This window comes from Micromys minutus (assembly GCF_963924665.1).
Source record: "Micromys minutus genome assembly, chromosome: 25".
NCBI lineage: Eukaryota > Metazoa > Chordata > Mammalia > Rodentia > Muridae > Micromys > Micromys minutus.
Genome location: NC_137960.1, coordinates 22860124 through 22883988, shown reverse-complemented (window position 1 = coordinate 22883988; position 23865 = coordinate 22860124). Strand labels below are relative to the sequence as shown.

At 45.9% G+C, this 23865-nt stretch overlaps 1 protein-coding gene across 1 annotated transcript in view; it reads right to left on the bottom strand.

Moving 5' to 3' along the window:
- Positions 1–23865, bottom strand: part of MACROH2A2 (macroH2A.2 histone) — a 41716-nt gene that overhangs the window by 11707 nt on the left and 6144 nt on the right. Inside the window, exons 2-4 of the mRNA XM_080937965.1 lie at positions 6225–6454; positions 2194–2300; positions 658–855 (exon numbers count right to left, since the gene is read on the bottom strand). Of these exons, the coding sequence (XP_080794091.1) occupies positions 658–855; positions 2194–2300; positions 6225–6396 (477 nt within the window). The 5' untranslated portion in view covers positions 6397–6454. The remainder of the gene's footprint in view (positions 1–657; positions 856–2193; positions 2301–6224; positions 6455–23865) is intronic.

The window sequence follows — 23865 nt, the reverse complement described above, 5'->3', positions numbered from 1 at the left end:
TCCCGTGATGAAAATGGTTGGTGTCTCTGCTGCTCAGGGCTACTGAGCATGTGAAAGTTGCTTAGTGTATCTGAGGAGCCAAGCTATCATTTGGAGTGATTATTATCGTTGTTGTTGTTGTTTACGAAATGCTTGGGAGAAAGCCTAGCACCTCTCCCCCCAAACCCCCTGATGCTGGGTGATACTCCACCACTAAACTATAGGTCCAGTTTAATTTTTTTTTTTTTTTTTTTTTTTTTTTTTTGAGCCAGGGTTTCTCTGTAGCCCTGGCTGTTTTGGGACTCATTCTGTAGACCAGGCTGGCCTTGAACTCAGAGAGATCTGCCTGCCTCTGCTTCCAAAATGCTGGGACTGAACTGAAAGCATGCAGCACTAAGCTTAACTCTAATCTCCTGCCATCCTGACTCCCCACTCCATGATGGATTATACCCTTGAACTATGAGTCAGAATTAACTCCTTCTCCCTAAAATATTTTATTATAGCATAGGGGACAAGGAATCTTATGCAGATACCTGAATGTCAAGGATGTGTCCCCATGATATTGCCACTGTTCAAAGGTCCCAACTCCTAATCACATCCCTTGGGGTTTAGGTTTCCAGAGAGAAGCAACATGCCTACTATGGTAACATCTGGCTCCTGAAAGGCTACACCACTCACCTTCTTGGACGTCCGTGGCTTGGTGGCCTTGGATTTCTTACCCCCTTTCTTGCCTGATGCGCCTTTCCTTCCTCTTTTCTCTGGGGGTGGGGAGAGGATCGTTTCTGATTTGCCTTTGGTCCCTCGCTTTTTGGCCAGCAGTTCGGGGTGGATTCTTGGCAGGACACCCCCACTGGCAATAGTCACTCCTTTCAGCAGCTGAGAGAGAAATGCAAAAAGCTGGTCAGGCCAGTGCAGGCTATTTTACCAGCCAGACGATTCCCACAGAGCCGTGGGTTCACTCATCCGATGCTTGCGAAGCATTTCTTTGTAGGCATCAGGCTGTCTGTCTGTGGTCTTGCATAGAAAGAAAGCAAAACAATGTGGGATCAAAGGATCAGAGAAGTGAACATTGGCACGGTGCCCAGGGCTCTGGAATTTCAGATGACAACAATCACAGCTAGTCAAACCCGGGCTCAAAGATTAACTCAAAAAAGAGATCCAGAGACTTCCATTCTCTCAACCCTGTGTCCTGTTAGGAACATGTACTTGGCCATGAACCTCCCAGTGGATACATTTTGAACGATCAGCCCACAATTATGTCTTCTGCATATTCTAAACCAGAGGGTGGTCTGAACCGATAGTGCATCCACGAACCAAGCCACCCATCGGTTACCAGAGGGCAGCACGGACACCTGGAGAGTCTGGTAACATCTACAGCAAACTGACAGCTGTTACATCACTCCTGGCTCCGAGAAGAGCTTGTCTTTTGCATGTCTTAGTTCTGAATGTTTCTAGCAGCCAATTTTTTTTTTTTTAAGATTTATTTATTTATTATATATAAGTACACTGTAGCTGTCTTCAGACACACCAGAAGAGGGCATCAGATCTCATGACATATGGTTGTGAGCCACCATGTGGTTGCTGGGATTTGAACTCAGGACCTCTGGAAGAGCAGTCAGTGCTCTTAACTGCTGAGCCATCTCTCCAGCCCCTAGCAGCCAATTTTTATCACATTTGGGAGGGGGTTGGGGGCAGTTATTACTCTATAATGGCCTGGCAATTTTGAATGTTTTTTAGTTAGAGAAGAATGAGAAGTACGTAAATACAGATAGAAATTCCCATGCCATTTATCCCCTCCCCACAGCTTGCCGATGGACGTCCAGGAAGGCATTCACTTGACTGTGGATTCCATTAGTTCTAATGCATAGATAAGGAGTCTCCCATTCATACCTCAATAAATCACCTACAGGGTTTAAGTTAAGATACTGCGAGGGATAATATATGCATGTGATGACTGTGTTTAATAAGTAGATAAAGTCTTGTACGCATGGCAGAGTCTGTTCTAGAGTGGGATTTGGTCTTGACTCTTCAGTGCAAAGCAATCAAGATCTGCTCCTCTCTGCCTGGTCCTGATGAGCATGTGTGCGTGCGCGTGCGCGCATGCGCAGGCTGGACTGAGACTTATCACTGGTATGACTCATGGCTGGCTAGCGGGGTCCACCAAGGAGCATGCCTGGCAACCCATCCCCACCTGAGCCTAGGGTGCACACCTACCTGGTTGAGCTCCTCATCGTTGGCAACGGCCAGCAGGATGTGTCGGGGGGCTATCCTGGCCTTCTTGTTGTCCCTCGCAGCGTTCCCAGCCAACTCTAGGATTTCCGCTGAAATACAAGGTGAGGTTAATAGGCAATCCAGTTATTTCATTATTGGTGTGGGTATGTGAGTCTGTGCATTCATCCACGTGGAGATCAGAAAACAACAAGTTTGTGGAGTTGGTTCACTCCTCCCACCTTTATGTGGGTTCTGAGGATTAGACTCATGTCAGATTTGTGCCTTTACCTCTGAGCCATCTTGCCCACTCTAAAGCTTGCAATTTATGCTTTGGGCTGTGTTTATAGTTATCCGGAGCTGTATGTGGCCCAAAAGCTCCAGGTTTGATATAGCAGGTACTTTATACCATTTATTTTATCGTCATTTCTTATTTCTTTTAAACGTGTGTATTTTGTGTTTGTGTTTTGCCTGTATGTGTGTATGTGCACCATATTGTGTGCCTGGAAACTTGCAGAGCTCAGGAGAGGGTGCTGGATCCCTCGGAACTGGAGTTAGAGATGGCTGTGAGCTACCATGTAGGAGCTAGGACTTAAACCCAGAGTCTCTTCATGTGCAGCCAGTGTTCTAACCACGGGACCATCTGTAGCTCCTTTTTCATTTCTCTAAAAATTCATTAGTGTGTGTATGTGGGGTGGTGGTGAGCGTGCCACAGTGCCCTTGTGGAGGTCAGAGGACAACTCTGTGGAGTCAGTGGCAGAGACGGGTAGTAGGGATTGAACTCAGGTTGCTTGGTTGGCATGGCAAATACCCTGACCAAAAAACTATCTCCTTGTCCCTCTCTTTTTTTCCTTCTTCTTCTTTTTTTTTTTTTTTGTTTATTTTTATTTTTATTTTTATTTTTTTGTCTGAATTAGGGTCTCACTATGCAGCCTTGGATGGCCTTGAACTCTGATAATTATTTTAATTTTTTAAGATTTATTTATCTAATGTATATGAGCACACTGTAGCTGTCTTCAGACACGCCAGAAGAGGGTACCAGATCCCACTGCAGATGATTGTGAGCCACCTGAATTGAACTCGGGACCTCTGAAAGAGCAGTCAGTACTCTTAACCACTGAGCCATCTCTCCATCTCTGATTTATTTTATTTTTAATTACAGATTCATTTTACTTTCTCTTTAGTTGTGGAAAAATGATTTATTTGCTTGAAAAAGTGTGAATGAAGGCTGGAGAGATGGCTCAGTGGTTAAGAGCACTGACTGCATTTTCAGAGGTCCTGAGTTCAATTCCCAGAACCACATGGTGGCTCACAACCATCTGTAATGAGATCTGATGTCCTCTTTTGGTGTGTGTGACAGTGACAGTGTACTTATATACATAAAATAAATAATTTTTTTAAAAAGTGTGAATGAGGAGCTGGAAAGATGGCTCAGAGGTTAGGAGCACTTGCTGCTCTTCTAGGGGACCAGAGTTCAGTTCCCAGAACCATGTCAGGCTGTTTACAATCTCCTGAAACTCCAGGACCTAACACTCTCTTCTGCCCTCTATGGGAACCCACATACATATGGAATATGTGCACACAGACACACATAAGAACAAATAAAAGCAAATCTTAAAAAATAAAGTGTGACTAAGTTAGGTGTGGTGCCTGCTGGTTGATCCTGGCATTTGGGAGGCTGAAGCAGGAGGATCCCAAGTTCCAGGCCAGCCTGGGCTACACCATGGGATTTGACAAACCAACCGAACATATGCACACAAAAGACAATGAAAAAAAGGAAAAAAAAAAAAGAATGGTTTTTAAAGAGAAAGGTATTCAGTAGAAAGCTGGAGGCAGTGAACCAACAGGAAAATAAGGATGTGAGTGTGTTTGCACAAATGTTCTGTGTGGAAGGGTGTGGACTGTTTTGAAGGCATCTGCACGTACGATGGTGTAAATACCCAGGCCTGAAGTAATTGGGAGGGGATGCTACATGAATATTTCCAATCAACCTCATTTCGAACAGAATAGCCCATAAAGCCACTGTCATCCAGAAAACCGACGGTGGTCGTTGAAACTCCGTCCAAGTATGCCACATTAGCCAGGCAGACGTGATTAGCAAAAACATTAAAATAAAACAGACATCGGAGTTAAATATTTATGTGGCGTTTCCAGAACGGAAAACATTGATGAACCGAAAATTCTTCTTAGGCTTTTCCTGGAAGACTTAGCCATGGCCAACAAGCTTACTGACACAGCGACCATAGTGTGTGTGTGTGTGTATGTGTGTGTGTATGTGTGTGTGTGTGCTGCACATGCCTGTGTAGAAGCCAGAGGTTGAGGTCAGGGGTCATCCTATATTTCTCTCTACTATACTTTTCAGTCTCTCACTACAGTGAGAACTTGCTATTTCAGGCTAGACTGACTGGCTGATGAGCTTTGGGGATCAGCCTCCATTCCAGTGTTTGGGTTACAGGCTATGCATGGCTTTTGCATGTGTGCTGGGATAGTAACTCAGGTCCCCACGCTTACATAACAAGCACTTTGTTAACTAAGCCACCTCGCCAGCCCCATCACCTCTTTTTCTGAATGACTGGGGTGCTGTAGTTTAAGAACTATGAACACACCCGTTGGGCAGATGGGACAAGTATTTTGAAATCAATGCCATATTGGACCACCTGGCATGTGGCTTCAGGTTGATGCTCACCTTTTCCTTTCTTTTCAAAATTATATGTAGCCCTGGATAGCCTGCAGCTCACTCTGTGGAGCAGGCTAGCCTCAAACTCACAGAAATCCATCAGCCTCTGCTTCCCCAGTACTTAAATTATTGGGAAGCCTTTCAACTGGGCAGAATTCTCAAGGCACTTAACTGTGGTGTGTGGGACAGAGGAAAGGACAAACTAAGACTGTTAGAGACATTGTTTCTTGAGAATAAAATGATCCAAGGGTCTCATCCCACTTAGTTATCTGAGCTTTTGTATATTTTCCTTGAGTAGATTTCTTTTTTTCTGTTTTCCAGACAAGGTTTCTCCTGTGTTGCCCCGGCTGTCCTGGGATGGCTTTGTAGACCAGGCTGGCCTCGAACTCACAGAGATCCAGCAGCCCTTGCCTCCCGAGTGCTGGGACTAAAGGTGTGGGCCTATTCTCCTGGGTGGAGTGGTGCACATCTGTGATCCCAGCTCTCAGAAGGCTGAGGCAGGAGGATCAAACTGAGTGTGAGGCCAGCCTAGTGCTAGCCTGGGCAATGGAATGAGACCCTGGTTCAAAACCAAACAAACCACTCTTGTCCTGCTGGGGATATGGCTCGCTCAGTAGGTACAGTGCTCACCACCCAAACATGATGATCTGAGACTGCATTCTTGACTGTGTGTGTGTGTGTGTGTGTGTGTGTGTGTGTGTGTGTGTAAGGACAATCTCGGATGTCATTCCTCAGGGGCTAGCCTCATTTTTGAGACAGGCGCTCTCACAGGGAACTGAAACTTGCTGATTGGCAAGGCTGGCTATCGAGCAAGCCCCAGGGATACACCTGTTTACACTTCTCCAGTGCTGGGATTTCAAGTGTGTGGCACGGTGCCCAGTTTTTACATGAAGTCTGGGGATCAAATTCAGGTTCTCATGACTGTCTGGCAAGCACTTTACCAAAAGAACCATCCTCAATCCTTCCTACTTTAAGTATACTAAAGGAAAACAAACAAACAAACAAAACCTCACAACTCTCCTATCCCCCCAACCTCCGCCCCAAGGGATTTAACGAACAGTTTGATGCAAAGTGAAGATCTCTCTCTTCCTTTACCCGGATCTTCTCTGCCACACTTTGCTGGGCAGGTATAGAACGGTTTAAATGTGGGCTCTCTGTCCTGTGTGGACCAACTTTCTAATGCCCTTTCTCCTTCCCCAAAACCTGTAGAAGCCAACCTTGGCCAAGCAGGTCGGAAAAGCCCCATTACTATCCGGAAGTATCTTTGAGTCAGGCATTGGGAGATTCCCAGCATCCTACCCTAACTCGAAGGACAGGGAAAGGCGGCGACCTGCCTGTGGGAATTACATGTTGGGATTACCTGCCAGGTACTCAATGACCGCAGCCATATAGACAGGGGCACCCACGCTGATCCGGTACTTGAAGGTTCCTTTTTTCAGGTAGCGCATCAACCGCCCCACTGGAAAGATGACTCCGGCCCTGGCTGACCGGGACAGCTTGGACATTTTCTTCTTCCCGCTCCGGCCTGACATCTTGCCTCGGTTTGCCTCTCAGTTTGCTGACAGAGTGGTCTCTGGGCACTAAGCAGTACTAGAAAGGAAAGAAGGCAGGGTTGAAGCTGGCACATCGGTGTGGCCTTAGAACACACTGGAACATTCATGGCTGCCCTGTGGAGGCAGCGGAACCCTGGCTGTCAGCTCCAAAAGCTGCAGACACGAGCTGGGCAGGGCCCTGAAGGGCATCTTCAACCCCCACAGAAACATCCCTCCTTACGGGGCAGCCGCAAGTAGCGGAGGCCAAATGAAGCTGTCACAAGAGGGGGACGTTACATTCCTGGACCCAGCTGGGCAGTGATGGTCACCCAACTGGGCAGTGATGACCAAGATGTCATTTCCTTGTCCTCACATGCTGTGACTATTGCTCTGTATGAAAAAGGGATTTTGTAGCTGTGATTAAAAAAATTTTTTTTTTAAAATACAGATCCTTATATACTTGGAATTGACAGGGAATTCCTCATTCTATTGCCTCTACTCCTAAACTGAGATTACAGGTGAGAGTTGCCACACCTGGCTCTATGTTTTATTTTGAAGACAGAGTCTCACTGTGTAGTCTTGAGTGGTCTGGCATTTACTGTGTAGATCAGGCTGGCCTTGAACTCACAGAGATCCAGCAGCCCCTGTATCCTCAGTGCTGAAACTAAAGACTTGCACCACCACAGGCCATAGCTTTAAGTGGTGTGAAGAAGCTTGTACATGCGTCTCAAAAGGAAACACATTTCAGTGTCTCTAGTACTGAAGTCTTTTATTTCTTATAGCCAGGATCTCAGGTAGCCTAGGCTAGCCTGCAATATACCTATTTTTTGCTACTTGGTGGGTTCTTTCTGTTCCACCCTTCTCCACCCCTTTTCTTCCACCCTTTCTACCTGATACTAGATAAGAGAGGTTAAAGGGTAGAGGAAAAGGGATCTCTGCATAAAGTCAGGGGTCGAAAAGGGGGCAACATTAGCGGTGTTTGACTACTTGCTGCTAAGTGTTCAGTTCTTTGGAGCAAGTTTGATCGTTGAAGTCAGGATATCTAATTTCTTCTTGTTTCTTTTTTGCACTTAGCAAAACAGTGACCAACAGTAAACAGTAAACAACCAACAACCAAACAATACCTCACCTCAATACCTACCCCGCCCCCCCCAGCCTGCCTCTCAGGGCATTTAGATATTCTCTGAAGAGGTTCCAGAATTCAAGATATCAAACACTCACAGAAACTACTTGCAGTTGGCAAAACCACACCCCTGCTAGAGCATGAGACAAATCATAGTCAGCTGCGGTCAGTCCAAAGCAGCCCCATATCTCACATCTGCAATTATAATGAAAACATATTCTTTTTAAGGATTTATTTATTTTTATATATGTGAGTACACTGTCACTGTCCTTCGACATATCAGAAGAAGGTGTCAGATCCCCATTACAGATGGTTGTGAGCCACCACGTGGTTACTGGGAACTGAACTCAGGACCTCTGGAAGAGCAGTCAGTGCTCTTAACTGCTGTGCCATCTCTCCAGCCCAAAAACATATTCTTAAAATTTCTGGGTTTTTTTTGGGGGGGGGGGAAGAAACCAAAACTCCAAATTGTCACTGAATTGCAAGTTAATATGTAGTCGAGGATGACCTTGATTGAACATATGATTCTCCTGCCTCCACCTCCTGAATGCCAGGATTGCAGTCATGTAACCATAACACGCGTACACAGTGCTGAGGATCAAGCCCAGACCTTCATGCACCCTAGGCAAGCACCCTGTCAACAGGGCTACTTTCCCAACCACAGAATACCATTCTTTAAAACAGAAGCCTTCCAAAAAGGGCAGTGTTAATGGATCATGTTGCTGCCTAGCAACTGGACAGCAAACAAAGCTACAGCAGAACCCAGAGTTTTGCTCCTTGGGATGGGGAATCTAGGATAGTTTGGGGGTACATTTGAAGTCGGTACAGAGAGGTGGATTCTGTGTAACACACCAAGGGGCAAGGCTATAACTCACTGTCCCTTACGAAGCCATCTTCTGAGTGCAGTGAAAACCTCGATAGCATCCTTTACACAGTTTTGTTCATGTTGTTTTGAGACGGTCTTTCTGTGGAGCCCTGGTCAGCCTGTGTCAGGTTGGCCCAGACAGTCTTTCTAAGGCTAAAAATAATTGTTAAAGAGCTGGGTTGGTCTCAAGCTGTTGGGTAAGGGACTATTGTGATCAAAAAAGAACCATATACTATTTATAACATATATAGTATAGATCATAATATATAACAAAGGATGACTATATAATTATGGGGCAGTATAATTTAGAGTAAGTAAGTTGCTTAGGACAAACAGGGGCACTGTAAAGCCATAGACATTTCTAGGAAATGAGTCAAAGCTCTCTGCTCCAGGGTGACACATTCCCTTGTTGATACAAATGAAAAAGTAAAAATAAACTGGCATTCTTTCTGCCCACCAAGGCAGCAGCTCACATTGCCACGAGGCTGTCTTAGCGCAGCCCCTGTGACAACGAGAAAGCCAAAGGCTCAAAGGATCATGGGGACAGTACTAAACAGATGCTCAGCTGCTGGAGACCCACAGCTAGGCATCCTGAACCTGGCGAAGGTCATTTTACTTGTTTTTGTATGTGCCTATGTACTTATGTGTGTTTGATATATCTGTAGGTATGTGTGTGTGTGTGTGTGTGTGTGTGTGTACAATTTGTCATGGGCTAGAATCATCTGGGAGGAGGAGACCCCAACTGAGAAAATGCTTCCATAAGGTCGGGCTGTAGACAAGCGTGTAGAGCATTTCTTAATTAGGGACTGATGGGGGAGGGACCAGCCCTTGGTGAGTAAGGCCACCCCTGGGCTGGTGGTCCTAGGTTCTATTAGAAAACAGGCAGAGCCAGCCTCTCCATGGCCTCTGCATCCGCTCCTGCCTCCAGGTTCCAGCCTTGTCTGAGTTCCTGTCCTGGTTTCCTGCCATGGTGGACTACAGTGTGGAAGTGTGAGCTGAATAAACCTTTTCCTCCCCAAGTTGCTTTTGGTCATGATGTTTCATCACAGCAATAGAAACCCTAAGACAATACGTATGTATCTATGTGTGTGTGTATTTATGTGTGTATGTATATGTATGTGTGTATATGTATGTCTGTGTGTATATGTATGTATGTATACACTGTGGTGTGTGTAGGGGGTGGGGAGCTTGTATGAATAGCACTCCACAGAGCACAAGTGAACTCAGGTCATCAGGCTTAGTAGCACTTGCTTTTCCACACTGTCATCTTGTAGGCTTTACTTTTCTGTTGTATCCTAAAGTCCGTTATGGTTGAGATGTTTTGCACATCACCTATGGAATTAAGAGTACTCAGTCCTGGGACATTTCCTCCCTTCTTCTCTTTCTCCATTTCTTTCTTTTTATTCTTATTTTATGTGTATGAGTGTTATTTGTTTATTCATGTTTGCTTGGCTATTTATTTTCTGTGTGTGGGTGTTCAGCCTCATGCACAAGCATGCCTGCTGTATACAGAAACCCAAGGAGGGTGCTGGATCCCATGACTGCAGTTACAGACATCCTTGAGTTGTCACATGGGTGCTGTGGAACAATCCTGGGTCCTCTGGAGGAGCAGCCAGTGTTCTTAACTGCTGAGCCATCTCTCTAGGACTTCCTTAATTCTTTTGAAGTGGGACATCTCTGACACCCCTCTGGCACCCGTTGCAAGGCCCAGGATGGAGGAGGGTGGAGAGAAACACTCTGGTCCTGTGGATAAGTCGTGGCCATGGCAGTCACAGACACACAGCAGTTGCCACTACCTGAACAAGTCTGCACGTGGCACCCAAGATTCGAGAGCAGGCGCACACTGATCGGGGAGCAGAGGGGGTTGGCAGAAATGGGAGGGGAGATGAGAGAGCCTAATGGGGCAAATGTCACTACGATCCATTCTCTACATGCATGAAACTGTCAAAAAAGAAAAGTCTATTTCAGAATTAGGCCTTTGCTCATTTTGTTTTGTAAAACAGATCTTACAATGAAGTCTAGGCTAGCCTAGAACTCACTTCCTAGCTCAGGCTGGCCTTGAACTTGAGGTAATCCTCCTGCTTCAGCTTTCCAAAGGATAGGATTATGGGTGTAAATCACCACACTCCCCCACACCCCACCCCAGAACTGGTTCATTTATTTGGTGGGGAGGGGGTATTTATGCCGCTGGGAAGGTGGCCGGGGTCTCTGGGGACAAGGTGTGTGTGGCGGTGCACCATTGGCCAGCGCAGGGGTGTTGAAAGATGCTTTATGTACAGATCCAGGGGCTGTGGGGTCTGAGGAGGGGAAAGGAAGAGTGGAGTCGGGGAACCTTATAAAGTCGGACAAGGACCTAAGCCTGGTGACAGTCGGGATAAATTCTTAACTGGGGCTGATGGGGGCAGAGCAGCTTTATGGCCCCACACCCAACCTGGGGCCATGACTCCTGCTCTCCTCAAGTTTGAGGTATCCGGAGTTGAAGTTCCCTTGACCCTTCCTTCATAACCCTGGACCATTATGGTCCCACAAAGGATACCTTCAGGGTTTTTTGTTTGTTTGTTTGTTTGTTTGTTTTGCTTTCTCAACAAAAAAAAAGGAATTACTTATTTTATGTGTATGGATTTTTGTCTGCATTTATGTATGCATACCACGAGCATGCCTGAGTCTGTGGAGGTCAGAAAAGGACATCAGATCTAGAAATGGTGTCTCGGATGGTTGTGAGGCACCATGCAGGCGCTGGCAGCTGAACCCAAGTCCTCTGCAAAAGCAATAGGTGCTCTAACCATTGAGCAACCCCTCCAGCTCTTCAGGTTTTGAGACCAGCAAGGAAACTTCAAGTGTTTCCCTAAGAAAAAAAAGGCACAGAGGCATTAAGAATGGGTCTTCGAAGATGGCCCCTGCCTCTACATTGGAAAGGGAGAAGCTTGGACAAGAGAACTGACCAAACACCAATGGCTGGTGACTTACACCAGGAAAAGAGGACATTGGGACTTGTGGATCATTTCAAGTTATTTCTAGGAGCTGGAGAAATGGTCCGGTGGGTAAGGGCAACTCTCTTGGGTAAGAGAACCCAAGTCCAGTTACCAACACAATATCAGGCGACTCACAACTGCCTGTAACTTCAGCTCCAGGGAATCCAGCGCCTTTGGCTTCACAGACAAGTGCACAAACTCACACTCAAGGCCCTTACACATAATTAAAAATGAAACTTTTAAAAAGAGATTATTACATTGAGGCTATAACTCTGTGACAGAATATTTGCCTAGTGTCCAAAAGGGCCTGGAATAGTTACTCCCCCCACCCCTACCCCCTTGAGACAGGGTCTCATTGTATAGCTTTGGTTAGTTTGGAACTCACTGTGTAGTCAGGCTGGCCTTGAACTCACAGAGTCTGCTTACCTGTCTCCAGGCTGCTAGGATTAAAGGTATTCCTGGCCTAAAGGCCATGGAATGAATTCCTGGTACCACAAGATAGAGTCTGCAAGATGAACAGATTGTAGTGAGAGGGGTGTGTCCATAGATTGCCGGAGTCAAGATCCTAGAAAACTGAGTCAGAAGCCAAGTGTGATGGTGTAAGCCTGTAATCTCAGCGCTTGGGGCACAGGGAGGGGGACCGTGGGAAGTTTCCTGGGCTACATAGTAAGACTGTGTTTCCAAAAAATGGGGTGGGGGGAAGGAGGAGGAGGAGGAAAGGAAGAAAGGAGGAAGAGGAAGAGGAGGAGGAGGGAATAAAAAATATCAAGACATCAAAGAATGAGACTAGGAAGACAAACCATGGCACATAGTGAGACAGATCTTTAAGAAGATTTGGAAGCGACACCCAGGCAGAAGGAACAGAAGATGTCCGTGTGTGTGGTGAGTGAGTGAGTGTGCGGTAGGTGAGGGACAGTAGTTTCTACTACAGGCAGTGTCTTCATTGCTCTGAAGACAAGCAAATCTTGGGACCTCGAGGTGAAGAGAACCAAGGACCGATCTGACTAAGAAGCAGTCTGGGAGACTGAGGCCGGGTAGAGCGGGTAAGGTAAGAGCTGGCGGAGAGAGAACGGTGAACCAGGGATGACCTCTGCGGGGACATCCATCCCTTGAGCGGTTTTAAGCAAGACAGGAAAGCCAAGGGGAGAATTCTGGTGGGGTGAACTGATCTGTGGTCTGTGGTGAACTATGGCTGTGAAGGATTCTTTGGAACAAGAGGCCTGGCTTCTGGAACTGAATGCTCCCTGATGGCGTCAACGCCTTGCTCCCATTATCAGGCCTGAAAAACTGCACATGGCGAACTGGAGTCATTCACGACGTGGTTCCTGCAGTTCTTGCACAAGCTGAGGAGCATCCTGGCTTCAGGATTTGGCCTGAGGCGCCTGGCACTGGATTGGCTGGAAGAAAGTCTAGCAGGCCTCAGGCCGGGATAGCTCCCTACAGCCTCACCTTTTTGTTTTTAAAATTGGGGCTTGGGGCAATATATCAGTGGTTAAGAGCACTGGCTGTTCTTCCGTGGGACCTAGGTTCCATTTCCAGCAGTTAAGGTGGCTAACAACCATCTCTAACTCCAATTCCAGGGGATCCAACGTCCTCTTCTGGCCTCCATGGGTAACACGCACGCACACACGCACACACACACTCACATACCACCGGCTGGCCTGGAATTTCTATGGAGTCCAAGCTGACCTCAAACTCATAATGCTCCTGCCTCGGTCTCCTCATGGCTTGGATGGTGGGCATGTGCCATTGTGCTCAATTCACACACACCAGCCCTAAAGTGAACGAGGTGGGTTTGGGGTATTTTATTACACACTTCACCTACGTTACTTTTAAACGCTTCTATGTCACTAATGCTTCCTGTTTCACATGCCACTGTCCCACTGAAGTATAAAGGTATTCCTCAGAGGAACGCAAGCAGTACCTAGAATACCCTCTCTGGTGGTGGCGCATAGGAACAAGGTGATGTTGAGTGCTGAAAATGCCCGTGATTTCTGCATCCCTGCTGTCTGAAGCTGCTGACCTCACACCGGTCTTTCCGGTCTTTCCCGTGTGCTCTGTCCCTCAGGAAGCCGGAACTGCAGATTGGAAGTGTGAACACCTGACAAGTCAAGGAGGGCGGGGTCAGGAGCCAGGAAATTCGGGGACTCTGTCGTCTCATTGTGGCTGTGTAAGTCAGCAGGTGGTGCTCAGATGCATGTGGCTCCCAAAAGAACCTGGAGTGGGGGCAGGAGGCTTTGTGCACCCCTAAGTCATTGGTGTAAACCCCCAAAACCTCTTTTGCACAGCAGGGAAGGTGGTTCATGGCTGATGGCCTTTCTCTCATACATTCTAATTTTTATAAAATGCACTTTCAAAATGTTTGGCTGCGGGGGGGGGGGGGTGGCTCAACGGTTAAGAGTGCCGACTACTCTTCCCAGAGGTCCCAAGTTCAAGTCCCAAAAACCACATGGTGGCTCACAACCATCTGTAATGGGATCCGATGCCCTCTTCTGGTGTGTCTGAGGACAGTGACAGTGTGCTCATCATTAAATAAATAATTTAAAAAATAGAAGTTTAACCTCTTAATGAAGTTGGTTCTGAATTGTTCAGAAAGGCTGATGGTGGAGGTGTAAATCTGTAATCCCAGCTCTCCCCAGGTGGAAGCAGGAGGATTAGGAATTTAAGCCCAGTTTTACTTGTGTGTGTGTGTGTGTGTGTGTGTGTGTGTGTAATAAATGTGTGTGTATGTGTGTATATATGTATGTGTATGCATGAATGTATGTGTATGTATATGAACATATGTGTGTGTATATATATGTATGTGCATACATGTATGCATATGTATGTATATATATATATGTATATGAATGTATATGTGTGTTTGTGTGTGTGTGAATCCGGAAATCAAAGCTCATCTGGGCTACATGAGACCCTGTCTCAACAAACCAACTCTCCAAACAAACACACAAAACAGAACACCAAACAAAACTATACCCCTTCAATTAGTTCAGGGTCAGTTCAGGTTTACAAAGATACACAGTGAACCCACTAAGCCAATTACACACTTTTTCAGTCACTGTTACATGAACCCTTCCACCCCACCCCCAAGGGTTAGTAAGTCTGGTTGCCAAGGAAACCACCTAAAAGGCCCACCATAGAGTAAAACATGTCTTGTGAATGGGCTGTGTGCCAAATAGACAGGAACACCCCACATACAAACACATCTACACCGAGTGCGCTTACACACATGCCTTTTCTAACACAGAATAGTTAGGCTTGTAAGATATATGCTTGTAAGATAATGTTACCTTGGGACTCCCCAGGATGAATCAAGACAAGTCAGGCCTGCCCTAAAACTAGAAATTAGGATCGGTATTAGCAGTAAACAAATGACTTTAGGGGGACTTTAGGGATGCTTAAAATACTCCTGCAGACAAATTAGCTAGGTAGGGAAAACGGAGGTGTGATGCCACAGCGAAGTTGGTTGTAGACTGCGAATGTCTCTTAGATGCAAGACTCCCTTCTGCAGCTCCTGGCTCTCTGTTAGTCAGAGCTTGGCACAGAGCTGGGGAAGCAGGGCCAGGTCTGTGAGATGCCCACCTTATAGGTTTACCTAGGACCAGAGGGTTCTTGGTGCTGGGGGGCGTGTCTTCTCAGCCGCGCTGCTGTCTCTAAGCAACCAGGTGCCTACAGGCAGCTGGAGTTTGAGGGTTGAGACACCTTGCCCATTGCTAGAACCCACAGGCGAAGTCAGGAGGGCCGAGGGGAGTTGGCGGGCTCCAGAATCCACCAGAAAAGGAAACCTCTTACCTCCTGACCTCTGGAAAGCCCTGCATCTTGGGACCACCCCTCCCAACGCTTATTCCTGCTCTGCTACAGCCAGGAGAAATCATCTAACTCCCGCCTTTGCCAGGATTCCTCACTCCACTCTTGTCTTGGGAAGAGAGAGTTCAAAGTTTGAGTGAGCTTGCATTCACTGCTTGTAAAGTTAAGCCTGGGGTGGGGCTCCTGTCTATAGCAAGGCTCTCAAGCCGTGGGCCACGGCCCCAGCAACCATCGGAAAACATAGATATTTGTATTATGATTCACAACAGTAGCAAAATTAACAGTTGCAAAGTAGTAATGGGAATACTTTTATGGCTGGGGGGGGTCAGCCCCCATGAGGAACTGTATTAAGGGCCATGGCGTTAGGAAGGTTGAGAGCCACTGAACTAGAGAGAAAGAGCCGTCAGTGAGAAGATTCATTGCCATTGACTAATAGTCAGTGTTCACACCTGTTTACCGTCTGCTCTCAAACAGTTTGGCTCCCACCGGGCATAGCTTATGGATGCCCATCTATTCCGTTTGTTCACACGTTTGAAGAAAACACTAGGGTGGCTAGAGCTGGGGCTCCCATTCTCCAGGCTACACAGGGGGTCCCTTAATGAATGTCAAGTTTAGATTCTGATGTGAAACACATCTGGTTTGTCCACAGCTGAAGGACCAGGATAGACTCTTATCACAGTGTCCCTTTGACCAGGATAGGGCAACAAGGAAAAGCCTCACCAGTCTCTTAAAGAATATCACTTGGGGTGTGCTGGGCAGGGGACCTGAAAGTCTAGTGTTCTAGGCTCTGGTTTTGGGTCCTTGAGGGCACTTTTAGATTTTGTAGACAATTCAGGGCAAATAGTAAGTTGTAACTGTCCCTCAGACACAGGCAATACACTCTCACTGGCCTAGCCCAGTAACTACCATGTTCCACAGACTTTATGGTGAACCTTGGTTTTGATTTTTTTCTTGTTGCTATGTCTAAACTTGGCGCAAACAATGCATCATCATGGTTTCAACAAGACACAGTACGTATGGGTTATTTGTTACTGTACAGGAACTGCATAGATGTTGTGAAATGCATACCTCCCTGCCCTTAAATGTTTCCCCATAGTATCACAGTAAAGTTAGTAACTGTCCCAAGCACTCTCTGCCCCGGGGACACATTGGAAGCTCTTAGCAGCACTCTGGGAAAACTGGGGAATTTCTGGTCTCTGATGGGCCCAATCACTTTCAGCACATCATGGCTGGGGTCTTCAGATAACCTTTTCTTTCAATATGCTTCCTTCTTTTGTGTGTGTGTGTGTGTGTGTGTGTGTGTGTGTGTGTGTGTGTAAAGGTTTATTTGTGTACAAGTGTGTGCATGTGAAGAACAGAGGTCAACACTGGTCATCTTCCTAACTGCTCTCCATCATATGTTTTGAGGCAGGGTCTCTCACTTAACCTGGAGCTCACAGACAAGGCCAGACTGGCTGGTGGATGACCCCATGTATCCCATCTTCATGTCCCCAATGCTGGGATTGTAGACATATATAATTGTGCCTGGCTTTTTACATGGATGCTGGGGTCACATGCAGGTCCTCACGCTTTAGGAGTCGAGGATGTTACTGAGTGAGCCGCCATCTCTCCCACCCCAAGTGACTTCCTTTAGATGATACTGGTTGTGGCAAAGTGGAGTTCTTGGTTGCAGCTGTAAGTCAGTGGTTTTCAATCTGTGAGTTGCCACTCCATGAGGGCTGCATATCAGATATCCTGGACATCAGATATTAACACTACAGTTCATGACGGTAGCAATGTTCCAGTTGAGAAGTCATTTTATGGTTGGGAGTCACCATGATGTGAGGAAAGGGTTGCAGCATTAGGAAGGTTGAAAAACTGCTGCTATAAATCAAACTGCCAAGTAAAGGTTAATACAGAAAGAGAAGGAGGCTGGCAGCATCTAATCCTGTTCTGCATCTTGAGAGCGTGTGTAGCACCCAACAGCACGTCTTATCCATCACTCGCTGTGGTTAAGGTACACATGCTCATACATTCTGTGGACTCAACTATGTACCAAACGGAGCAAACATGCATTTCTTCTGCTATAACAGCCTCACTGGGGCCCCTGGAGCTATGGATGTCTTGGGTTTCTGTGACAGGCGCATCATTCACCAGCAGAAACACGGATAGACAGGCCTTGGCTTACAATGGCTCTTTGATTTTTAATTTTTGACTTGACAGATATGTGACAGCTAGATGCATTTGGTATAAACTGTACCTTCTTTCATTTGGAATTTGAATCTTGCATGCAAGCAATAATGCAGTTTGATGCTCTCTTGTGTTACTGGGCTGTGGTGAGCTACAGTTCTCAGCTTGCCATGTGGTCACAGGGGCAAAGAGACCAGTTCTGCAGAATATACTACGCTGCTGAGCTGGGGTTCCGGGGAGGGCGGGTGACTACAGCATTTCTCTTCATGGGTTATCTTCAACTCACTATAGGGCTATTGGAACATAACTACCGTAAGACGACAGACACCTGTAGTTATGTCTTGTTCGTGGTGCTAAGGATGGAAGGGACTCACATATACTAAGCAAGCATCCTGCCACTGAGCAGCACCCCAGCCCCATGGCTTTGTTACATGTGGGCTTCTGTATTAAAGACACCTTATTTAATACACACAGCTATGCCATCAGTGCTGACCTCAGAGTCACAGTACTGTAACTTGTGCCTCAGTAAGGCACTGGGTAATCGGCATGGCGAATCCTCAAAGAGCTCATCGAGGATATACATCTTGGTAACAGAGACCATTATAGAAAACAACCACTAATCAAAGTCCATACAAACCGTGGATCCCAGTTCCAGGGAACACACCTCAAATACAATTCCTGCACCTAAGGCTCAGGCGGGGATCATTAAGTGGGCGGAGACTGTAAGAGCCAGAGCAACAGGGTGATGCTGGTCATGGAGCCACACCCATAATCTCATCATCACAGCTGGAACAAGGACAACAAGAGACATTCGGAGTGGAAGGAGGAAAGATGGAGAGGCCTCAACTCTACACAAAAGACCACAGGCAAGTAGGGGATGCTGAGTGTTGGGATTCTGTAAACCCCACCTCTCAGTTACCTAGTAACAGCCAGGTATACCCCACCCCTCAATTACCCAGCAGTGGCCAGGTATGCTCCGCCCCAGTGACCTGACACTATAAAAGGAGCTGCTTGACCCCTCCTCTCTCTCTTGGCCTCTCCTGCCCTTGAGCTCTTGCAGCCTTGCTCTCCCATTTCCCTTCCCCCCTCTCTCCCACGTGCTCATGGCCGGCCTCTACTCCTCTACTTCTCTCTCTCTCTGCCTCTACCACCCTCTTAACTCTCCCATGACCTGAATAAACTCTATTCCGTACTATACTGTTGTGTGCCTGGTCCCTCAGGGAAGGGATTCCCAACATGGGCCCCCCAGAGGCATCTCCCTTGCCCTCAGGCCTCGCCGCACCTCCATGGGCCATATGCCCCCCACTCTCTTCATCCTTCCCCTAACACTGAGGGCAGAAGAAATGGTCTTCTTCAGGACAGTCATTCAATACTAAATGGAAAGCCACAGAAGTCCTAGAAAAATACATATAATAGACACTATACAAACAAAGTAGGCTATATTTCTGTGTTTAGGACTACATATGCACACACACACACACAAACAGTAATAGAATCGAGGCCATGGATTTGAAAGAGAATAAGGTGAGGGGCAAATGGGAGGATATAGAAGAAGCAAAGGAAAGGGGAAATGATGCAATTATATCATAGTCACATAAAATAAAGGAATTGGGGCTGGAGGGATGGCTCAGTGGTTAAGAACACTCACTGCTCTCCCAGAGGTCCTGAGTTCAATTCCCAGCAACCACACGGTGGCTCACAGCCATCTGTAATGGGGTCTGGTGCCCTCTTCTGGTGTGCAGGCAGGAAGTGCTTGTCATAAAGCTTGACTACCTGAGTTTGATCTCTCATTTCTGGGACACAAATAAATAAACACACAAATAAATGTGATAAACAGTTACTATATATAAAAAAAAAAAAACAGAAGAAAAAAGAAGAAATCTTGCCAGGCAGTGGTGGCCGCACACCTTTAATCCCAGCACTTGGGAGGAAGAGGCAGGCAGATCTCTACAAATTTGGGGCCAACCTGGTCTACAGAGTTCCAGCCAAGGTTACAGAAAAAAAACCCCATCTCAAAAACCAAACAAAAGGAAAGAAAAGAAAAAACAAAATTTCAAAGCAGTTACATTTCTTTCAAAAGGTGTTTCTATTTTAGTCTATGTTACATCTTTAAACAACCAAAAAAGTTTATGTGTATGGGTGTTTTGTCTATATGTCTGTCTGTGCATCATGTATATGAAGTACCTATAGAGGCCAGAAGAGGATGTCAGATTCCCTGGGACTGGAATTACAGACAGTTTTCTGAGCTGCCATGTGGGTGCTGGGATTAGACCCAGGTCTTCTGGAAGAGCAGCCAGTGTTCTTAACCACTGAGCCATCTTTCCAGCCCTCTTATTCTGTTCTTTTTAAGACAGGGTTTTGGTGTGTGCGTGTGTGTGTGTGTGTGTGTGTGTGTGTGTGTGTGTGTGTGTGTATACAGAACTCAGGTACTCTGTAATGCTAGACAAATGTTCCACCAATGAACTACACCCTCAGCATCCTCAGCTGGAGGCTCTTAAAAAGGAGTAGAGTCAGGGAGGAGAAAAGAAGGGGCTGGATGCAGTTGCTGTTGCCTTGGTCCCAGGTCATGTCTGTTCATGTGTCTTGCTTGCAAAAGGGCCTAAAATCCTAATACCATTTAAAGTATTCTTTTGAGATCCTCTGCTTTAGAACTATACAAATCAACATTTCCCTGTTTTATCTGAAACTGAAAGCAGGAAAAAAAAAAAATCCCAACCTTTAAATACTGTTTTCTGAGACATTTTCAAACATGAAACTTGCAGCACTGTCCCTGGGGGGTCACAGGATGGTGTTAAAGTGTGCTGGCACCTGTGGCATGTCCCTCCTCTGAACTACTGTGCTCTGGAAGACTGTCTGCAAATATTTATGAAAACAGTAAAGCAGACGCCCCTGTGAAGTAGCTTTCTCTGTCAGTCCATAACTGTCCTTTGGGAGAGTCAAATGAGAGAAAGTGGAGCTAAACAGGACATAAAGAAATTCAATAAAAACATATTAACTATATGCAGAACTGTGTTTTAAAGGGTACGGAATAGGAAACGGAGCCTCTTGACAGCTCCTCATCTAATAGAATTTACCATCTTTTTGGTGTCTTACCCTGAGTATTGTATTAAGATAATAATAGTTTGTTAGAATTATTCTGTAGCTGTGAAACCCACTTTCAGTGATACAGACTAACTCACCAGCTCCATTACAATCCCATTTAGGGACTCCAAGGGCAAGCTATTACCGCACAAGTAATATTTTCCACGACATTTCATCTTTGAGTGACTAAGAGCAGTCAATAATTTCACCATCACATACGTTAAAATACCGGTAACCATTTATCATGAAAAATGCAACACTAAATGTAGTTTTATCAAGTGACACGAGGGTCAAATTAACCAAATTAACCAACCACGAGCATGAAAACCCAGCATTAACCCAATTGATTTAAATTATACTATTGGAAAACAAATCACTCCCTTTGTAAAAAATGCATTTCCATTCATGCTGAGGGGTGGGAAGCCGGAGTGCTCTTTGTAATTCAGAGGCAGAGAACAAGGGCCACCTGGGTCATTCCAGGGGATCAGAAGAGATGAGGGCTCATGTGAGTGAATTTAAGATTTCTTCAGGAGTCGAGGACACTTGCAGTGTGTGTGTGTGTGTGTGTGTTTATGCATATGTATGTAACTTGTACATGTGTGCATGTGTGTGTACTAGAGTGCTTGCACACGAATGCAAGTTTGTGGGTATGTGTGCACAAAAATACATGTGGAAGTCAGAGGTCACTTCTGAGTATCTCATCAGAAGCAGTGTATCTTGTTTTTTGAGATATACATGGTCTCCTGGTCTGGAGCTTACCTATGTAAGGAGGCTGGCTGTCCAGCAAGCCCACCCAAGGGATCCACTCAGCTCCATCTTCCATGTGGAAGGACAATATGGACACATACCACTAAGCCAACTGTTGTTTTTGTCTGTTTGTTCTTTTAAATGTTTTTATTTTTGTTTCATGTGTATGGGTGTTTGGTCTGCATGTACGACTACTTAACATGTGCATGCAGTGCCCATGGAAGCCAGAAGAAGGAATCAGATCTTCTGGAACTGGAGTTACAGACCGTTGTGAGCCAACATGTGAGTGTTAGGAATCAAACCCCTGTCTTCTGGAAGAGCAACAAGTGCTCTTATGATCTGAGCCATCCAGTCCCAAACCTGACTTTTTATGTGAGTTCTGGGGATTAAATTCAGGTCCTTACGCTAACAGGCTAAGTACTTTACTGACCATCTCTCCAGTGGCACATGGTAACTTAACACATGTCCTTGTCTTTGTTGAATCCAAGCGATGGTTTTCTTAAACAAGAGAAAAGCAGATGTTGCAGTGTTGATTTTTTTTCCCCTAGCTATTCACATGTTGTTTTAATATAAATATAAATACATTTAATATAAATACATTTAGCTTTTAATGATACTAGTTGGATAAAAACTGACTAATAATTTTGTCTTAAAACACGAGTTAAAAATAAAACCCAAAAGAAAGCCAATCAGAAAATACACCAGTTGGATTTATTTACTTAGTGTGTGCGCTTGGGGGCATGCGCCATAGTGTGTGGAAATCAAGAGAGAAACTCTATAGAATCCTTTCTCTCCTACTTTCCTGAGGCTCTGGTCATCAGGCTTACAAAGGGTAAGTGCCTTTACCCACTGAGACACCTCACCAGCCCTGAGTCTACTTCTTGATGGAAAACAAAAACCCTCAGTGTGTTTAGCCTAGCTCCTGACTGTTTTTTTTTTTTTTTTTTTTTCCTTTAAGGATGGACAAATGGAAATCTTGGGCTAACTGTCCCATTCTCTCAAACTCTGGTTGATTTTAACCTTTCATGGAGTTTCTTTCGAGGATCATCCTCTGGGCTTCTCCAGGAAGGGGACTGGTGTTATCTAAGCCAAGGTAAACTGATCAAGGGATTGGGGTGAGGGTCCCAGGCAGTTGGTGGTACCTGACCCACCAAGGCTTTTCCCCAGACAAGGGACTGTCTGCTCTTAACCAAATAGTCTGAGCTGAACACAGGCAGCAGACTCTGGAGTGCCCCTCCCCCACTCCATTTCTGCACCCCTCCCCCCACACACCATCCCTTTTTTTTTTTCCCCTCAGGAGTGGTGGGTGACAGGTAGTGTTTGCAGATTAGTAAGTGTGCTCACTCTCCCCGCCCCAGCCCCTCTCTGCCTCCTCCACCTCTCCCCCACTCCCTCCACAAGAAGCAGGCAGTGGCTAGACTCAACACATTGAGGGTTTTTTGTTTTATGTTTTCCATTAATAAATGTTGGCACAGTGAAGCTTCTATTATTCTTATCATACCATTCCCTGTGGCCTTAGGGAGAAGCAGTGGCGGTAGGGCACTGGACTATTTCTCAATGACCAGCTGTGAGTGGTCCTCAGTAGATTCTTGAAAACTCCTCTCTGGCTTGAACAAAAGCTTACATGAGCTTTCATTATAGACCAAGATGGGAGCGGGTGGGAAGAGAGCCAGGTGCCTGGAAACCTGCTCTAGGTTCTGTGGAGTTCCACCTGGTAACATTGCGTCTACTGACCTTTGAGGCTTTCTCCAGAAAAGATGTTCCACAGAGACACTAGACAAAGGATCCTGTTACAAATGCTGACACCAGGAAAAGCCAGGCACATGCCCAGAACTTTCTTTTGAAGTCACTTTAGGTTGCTTTTGATAATCATAGAAAAAGAAAACTAAAGGCAGGGCCAGAGAGATGGCTCATCTGTTAAGATGACTACTCTTTCAGAAGTCCTGAGTTCAATTCCCAGCAACTACAGGGTGGCTCACAACCATCTGTAATGGGTTCTGATGCCCTCTTCTGGTGTGTCTGATGACAGCTACAGTGTATTCTGATACATAACATAAATACATACATCTTAAAGTAAAAAGGATAAAACTGACTTCATTGAGCACTGGAATGCTATGTCTCTACCCACCATGACAGCGGTATACCTTGTCAATCCGAGAACAACACAGGTAAACATTCCATTTAGGGCGATGGCTAAGTTTGCAAGCATGAGGACCAGAGTTTATAAAATTCCCAGCACCCATGTAAAAAGTCAGATGCAATGGTATGAATTCTAAAATTCCTCCATGGGGCAGTTCCAGGATACAGAAGAATCCTTGAGGCTACCTAGCATAGCCAAATTAGAAATATCCAAGTTCAGGGAGAGAACTTTTCTTAAAAAATTAGGTGGTGGGCTGAGCATAGCTACACATGTCTGCAGGGAGGGAGGCAGACAGAATAAGATGTCTCTGGATTCAAGAACAGCCTGGTTTATAAAAGGAATCAGTTCCAGGCCAGGCAGTACTACATAGAGAGAGATCCTGTCTCAAACAAACCAGAACAAGCCGGGTAGGGTAGCACACACCTTTAATCCCAGCATTTAGGAGGCAGAGGCAGGTGGGTCTCTGAGTTTGAGGCCAGCCTGGTCTACAGAGTGAGTCTAAAACAGCCAGGGCTACACAGAGAAACCCTGTCTAGAAAAACAAACAAACAATCCAACCTGAACC